This window comes from Oryza brachyantha, chromosome 7, assembly GCF_000231095.2.
Source record: "Oryza brachyantha chromosome 7, ObraRS2, whole genome shotgun sequence".
Lineage (NCBI taxonomy): Eukaryota > Viridiplantae > Streptophyta > Magnoliopsida > Poales > Poaceae > Oryza > Oryza brachyantha.
This window is the reverse complement of record NC_023169.2, coordinates 7,111,775-7,117,970: the sequence shown is the minus strand read 5'-3', so window position 1 is coordinate 7,117,970 and position 6,196 is coordinate 7,111,775. Positions and strand designations below refer to the sequence as shown.

At 39.6% G+C, this 6,196-nt stretch overlaps 1 protein-coding gene across 3 annotated transcripts; it reads right to left on the bottom strand.

Annotated features, from left to right (window-relative positions):
• Nucleotides 1–295: 295 nt before the first annotated feature.
• On the bottom strand, nucleotides 296–5,695 carry LOC102714936 (protein ROOT INITIATION DEFECTIVE 3-like). 3 transcript variants are annotated; one of them, XM_015839414.2, is made up of 9 exons: nucleotides 5,410–5,695; nucleotides 5,209–5,322; nucleotides 4,241–4,368; nucleotides 4,023–4,161; nucleotides 3,710–3,909; nucleotides 2,988–3,115; nucleotides 1,271–1,464; nucleotides 968–1,171; nucleotides 296–749 (listed from the first exon to the last, which is right to left on the bottom strand). In XM_015839414.2, exons 1-8 carry the CDS (start codon nucleotides 5,617–5,619, stop codon nucleotides 1,016–1,018), a joined length of 1,269 nt encoding a protein of 422 aa, XP_015694900.2. In that variant the 5' UTR covers nucleotides 5,620–5,695; the 3' UTR covers nucleotides 296–749; nucleotides 968–1,015. The 3 variants fall into 3 exon arrangements, with proteins under 3 accessions (XP_015694900.2, XP_040381641.1, XP_040381642.1); XM_040525707.1 differs by having other exon boundaries at nucleotides 975–1,171; XM_040525708.1 differs by having other exon boundaries at nucleotides 4,316–4,368.
• Nucleotides 5,696–6,196: the final 501 nt, after the last annotated feature.

Sequence of the window (6,196 nt, the reverse complement as noted above, 5' to 3'; positions counted from 1 at the left end):
CTTTACTGTTGAGAAAACCAAGCGGAGAGCATCAACTATTTGGTTCCGTGATGTTGAGCATCAAAGTGAAAGAAAAAAAAATGAACTGATTACTAAAATAGACGAAAACAAACTAATTACACAATTACGGAGAAAATCGTGAGACGAATGTTTTAAGCCTACTCAGTCCATAATTAATCATAAGTGCTACAGTACCCACATGTGCTAACGACGGATTAGTTAGGTTCAAAACATTCGTCTCACGGTTTCTAGATGAGCTATGAAATTTGTTTTTTTATTCGTATCCGAAAACCCCTTCCAGTATCCAGTTAAATATCCGATATGACATTCAAAAATTTTCTTTTAGTGAACAAAACAGAGCCTACGTCCGTCTGCTACTGTGTTTATACTTGGAAATAGCAAGGCAGAGTACGATCTTCTCTATTTAACAGCTGTAAATCCCGTGGCAACAGGGTATCTAGTTTCAGATGTTTTTTTGACACATGTTAACACAAGCCAGAATACAAAGTACCTGCAAAATTTCAGTGGAGCCAGAGAAACAATAAAAATTATCTTTTGTGAGGAGCTGAGGTCGGTAGTGATAAGTCAGTTTAAAATTTGCTGAAGCTACAGTAGTAGTTCCAATGGACTCATGGAGTCATTGGGGAGGCATAGTCCCCTGCTCACCCTTCCACCGTTGCCAAATTTGATGTTACACTCAACCAACTCATATGTTGACTAAAACTGGTCATGATTTCCTGCACGAGTTCCTGTGGCAAAAGACGAGCATGGGAACATAGGTAAATAAGTACAGTACATGGAAAGATGTACAATGTTTTGCTTACATGGAACTAACACTCCACAAGTACTGAACTTGGGTGAAAAATCTGAACTATTCAACACATTACTACTGACAACTTTTGAGCTCAGAAGGTGTTTTTTTTATTTCTTAACTGCTACCTAGAAATAGACGACAGAAATAACATACCTCTCACCTCAATTGGAAGCAATCACCATAATAGCCCATTGCATAATGTTATGTATTCTTTGAAGACGGCATCTGATCAAGAACCTCACGCACAAAGAGGTCCTGTAATTCCAAGTATTTACTCCTCCATTCTACACCCTGTTGGTTTGGTGCACCACAAAGAGTACTGGCCCCAGATTCAAACAATCTAGACGAACCACCAGGCTGCTAGATCAAAGCAGAATGATCGCAAAGAGTTTTAAAAGAAATGGAAGATGAAATAAAATTGACCCCAGCGTCAACAGCAATACAAAATCAGCTTACCTGAAGTGCATCCAGGCAGCACTCCAGAAAGTTGGAACTGGAGTTTCCAGCAATGTGGACATCATTTTCAGGCTGGGGCACAATTACAGCCCGTGATTCAGATTCTCCATTTGCTGAGCTAACTTTACGTAGTGACTGTAGCGATGGAAGATTTACTCGTTTTGGCGTTACTAAGAGAACATTTGTCACTGGACCTGGTAGATAAGTTGTGAAAAGCTCAAAAGTCTAATATGAATAGGAAATTAACAAAAAAAATGTACAAAAGCCTCTATTTTAATTTCAAATACTCAATTCAGTGTAATTAAGACTTCAGATCTCTAAATTATGACAATAACCAAATAATTTTTTTATCACGTAGTGAACATTTCAAAGAAAATTATGAGGGGATTCACTTCATCACTCCACCTTTGCAGAAGTGAAGAAAAAACAAAAACAAGGGTGCAGATTCATGAAGTTGCATGAGTTCCTATTGTCATAGACATTTGTCCTTGTTCATGAGAAATACTAGCCAATCAATAATTTAATGGCGACGTGATGCTTGTTGCTCCAGAAAGGCTTGAGACCATGCATGTAACAAACTATATGTTAACCCAAGTATTCCTGATATCTTATTAGTTATTATGGTACTATTTTTTTTTTGGTTGGGTAGGGGTAGAGAAAACATTGGTACTCTTGGCAGCTAGTGATCTATGCTCACATGGACAAGCATGACCTATCATGCCACTACACATTCTATGGTTCATGGGCATATGTGCACAGGAAGGGAATAGATTGATGAGGCAATTGTAAATTTACCATCGGTCTGAATCGTTATTGTAAAATGCCACCAGAACTATCATTCAAGTGGCACTCTTGCAATAAAAAAAAAGTGGCAAATTTGTAAAAGCCCTGATAGGTTTGTCAACATGAACTATGGACAGAATCTGAACAAGACTAACATTTTGATTTGGTCACCAATTTGGTCCTGTATTAAACTGGTCCAATTGGGATTCTGGTTGGCAATACCTTGAGGCAAATTAATCCCGGATTTCCTGTTATCTATAGGCAAGGTTTCCTAAAGAGCTTCATGTTTTCCCTCCATTATGAGCAAGACTTCCTAAAGAGAACCGTTTAAGCTTATATGGACAACACTGATATCCTAAATGAAGCCTTGAAATATGATGTACTGGATATATTTTAAGTCTAAAAGTATCCATGAACACCAGAATGTGCAGGAACAAAATGCGCATACATATGCAAACTTCTTTTGTACTCCCTCCATTTCAAAATAGTGTATTTTGTTTCGTTAGGACAAAAGTTTGACTAAAGATTACTCTATTAATATATCATTTATGTGACATAAAAGTATAATCATAAGAAAATACTTTTGAATATGAATCTAATAATATTAACTGTGCCATAAAAATTATATCATAATAGAGTAACCTTTGGTGAAATCCTTGTCCTAACGAAATAAAATACACCCTCTATTTTGAAATGGAGGGAGTATCAAATAACAGCTGAATCTACAACCAGTGCTAGAAACACTTGTCCTAATGAAATAAAATACAACCTCTGTTCCTGTCAATTCGTTGGAGGTGACAGCATTTAATATAAGTTTCTTATGTTTCCCCTAGAGAAAGAGAAAGCTATGCAGACAAAGGAGTGTTCAAACTCTTGTGCGACTTTAAAGATATAGGTTAGAAAAAGAAAGGGTGTGCGAACAGGGCTTATGAACCTTGGGAATGTTTGAACTTTCGGATTACTTGCTGACTTCTTGTATCCCAAACTCGAACATTACCATCCTCAGATCCAGAGATCAATACAAGTCCATCAGTGCTCGATGCTAAGCTGGTTACTGCCTTGCTGGATCAGATGCAAAATTTTCCAGGGTCAACTGAAGAATTTACTCATGCAACTAAAATAAAACACCACATTAAAGCAGCTTAGACAAAACAATAAAGTAGTAAAGTAGTTTTTAAACCAAACATGATACTGTAGAATAAGGTCAGATACAAACAAGTGCAATGAAGAATGATTCAAACAGGGCATACTCTCCATGATCAGGAGGTTCTAACTGCAGCTACTGCCCTTTTTGTATCCAAGTTGTTTAGTGTGTTAAACATAATCACATAATAGTGAGTCTCCAAGATGCATTTGTTTTCCATAAGGCAATAACTAACTAAATATAGGCAAGCAAATTTGCCTGCAACAAAAAAGAATCATTTCTAGGCATATGAATTAGTCACATTCCACAGCAATACAAATAAATAATGTTGTTTTAGTTAAAAGAAACTGGTTGGGCTATGATCGATAGAACCAAAGTTAAAGCACAACCAGGTAAATGGGCTTATAACCAACCTACTTCTACAAGAGAAATCAAATTCTACCTTACTCGAAGGTGTTTACATCACAGTATAAAGAAAAGGTGCTAATAAAAAACAAGGACAGTAGGCAAACCTGTGGTCATCCAAAGCCCCAATAATAGATGAATCATCACTACTAGGAGAGGTGACCTCAACTCCCATAGCAGTAACATATATCTTTCCATCTCTACCACCAGCATAGAAAATATGACTTCTTGGGTCTAACGCAATAGAATCGATAATAGCAGGAAATAAAATGCTTCTTAGCATCCTACCCTCAGATAGACTCCAAATCTACGAAAAGGGGACAAAAAGGTTAGAATGCAAAAAGAATGATTAGACCATAGAGATAGGTACAATTCTACAAAACATGCAGCTCAAAGGCAAAGTACAAGTAGATTACATACTTTACAGGTGCGATCCTCTGAAGATGATACAGCATTTGCTCCATGAAAGCAAGCAACATCAGTTACAGGCAGTGCATGCTGGTTAAGGCTATATATGTGTTGTGTCTTTGCCTCTAATCTTGATTGTTCGTCAAGCATCCTGCAGTAAACACCACCAAACTCAGTAAAACCAAAGGAGCAATCAGAGTGCTTACTTTTACGATAACCAACATGCATACGTGAGGAGATCCCAAACTTTGATGCTACCATCTTCAGACCCCGAGACAAGCAAAAAGTCATAGAGCGCAAGGCACCTAACAGCACGATAATGTGCATGCCACTGGACAAGCAACTCCCCACTAGCCACCTACACACACAACCATCATATAAAATGGGATGTAAGAAAGAAATGCAATGTAAGAAAGAACATTTTTATGATCAAATATGAATTGACTGGATGGATCAGAAACATAGTGTGGAAATGTTAGATTTCTTCACAAAATTACAAAAAGAGAGCAAGATACGATTTTAACATCACACTTGCAGTTTTGTGGAGGTAGATAGTACCAAAGACAACATTTCGACGCAAGTAAAAAGCACACATAATTTTACACCAGGTAAAAAAATGCAACAATTCAAGAAAAAGTATGAAGCACAAAGAGTCAAAGAGATTACACAAAATCTGAATTCTAAGTAGGTGCATAACTTAAAAGTTGAAACAGAAACATAAGGCACATTTAGGGGGCAAACGGTACTAGGTAGCAGAGCAAACATACAATCCAAAATATGCAATTAGCTAACAAGTCAGTCTAGGTCCGACTCCCACATATCAATGCAATATATTTTAACTACACGAGCTTCCAATGTCCGAATCCCAGCCTGTAACCAAATATGTAAATTCTTCAGAAAATAGCACGGTTACATCCTTCTGAAGAATGCCGCTATTTATGTGGCCGAACAGTGCAGTTATCTTCTTCAACATAACCGTAAACCAGAATAAGACAAGATTGAATTATTGTAAAGGTCATTTTTGTTATGAAAACTAAACCTATTAAATAAATTACTCAATGCACTGAAACGAAAATGGGTGTGTAACCTTTGAAAAAAAAAGTAAACAAAACGAACAAAAAGCAACAGTGGCGAGTGTTTGTTACAAACGATACTAATGATTGTTTCACTATAGAAGAAGAAATCACAATGGTCTCACCTCCCAAAAGAATATGTCGCCGGATACCCCACCGCCGATGAGGTAGCTCCCCTCTGGGTCAGCAATGAGCGCGCGTATCGGCTCGACGGGGAAGCTCTTGACGGCCACCTGAGGCTGCAGGGTGAACCAAGGGCATTAGCTCCGAGATAGGGGGTTTGGAGCACAAAGGACGTGGGTCGAGGTTCCGGGCGCGTGATCTACCTTGTCCCAGTGGTAGTAGTGGATGGGGGCCGAGTTGCCGGCGGGGGCCTGGGCGGCGGCGAGGAAGCGGTCGGCGACGACCGCGAGGGAGCGCGGACGGGAGGCGCAGGTGCGGTGGCGGATGGCCTCGGCGCCCGTGCGGAGGTCCCACGCGGCCACGCCGGCGTCGGCGGAGGAGGCCGCGAGCACCAGCTGCTGCGGCGGCGCCATGTGTTGGAGGGGTGAGCGGGACGACGGCGGCGGACCGTGTGGTGGCCGCGGCCGCGTGGGAGTAGGCAAGGGGAGCGGGAAGCCGACCAGAAGGTTGTTTTAGGGTTAGACTTACTTGTTACTGGGCCTCGGGCATATCAATCCTTAGTGGGCCAAATTTTTCCGGGGGTTTGACCCTTCCGAAGAAAAATATCTGCCTCCCCAGGTGGCTCCCGAAACTTTTTTTTATTTATACTCCCTCCATTCTATAAAGAACCACCACTAAACCAAAGACCAAGAAAGAGTTATGACTACCTTTCACGTATGCATGCATGTAATGTGATTGGATATTTTGATGATAAAAAATATGCTAGTTAATGCATATTTGCATGCATGCCTTATATTATGTGACAAAGAAAAAAGTGGTTATGCCTTATATTATGGAATGGAGGGAGTATTTTTTATTAAAATTTATAAAACTATATTTTTTTTAAAAAAATGCACTTCTATATCCCTTACGCCAATTGAAAAAGCTAGAGGACGGATTCCGTCCGACGGGATGATTAAGTTCTTTTGTTTAATTATGTTTGGAGCGTCG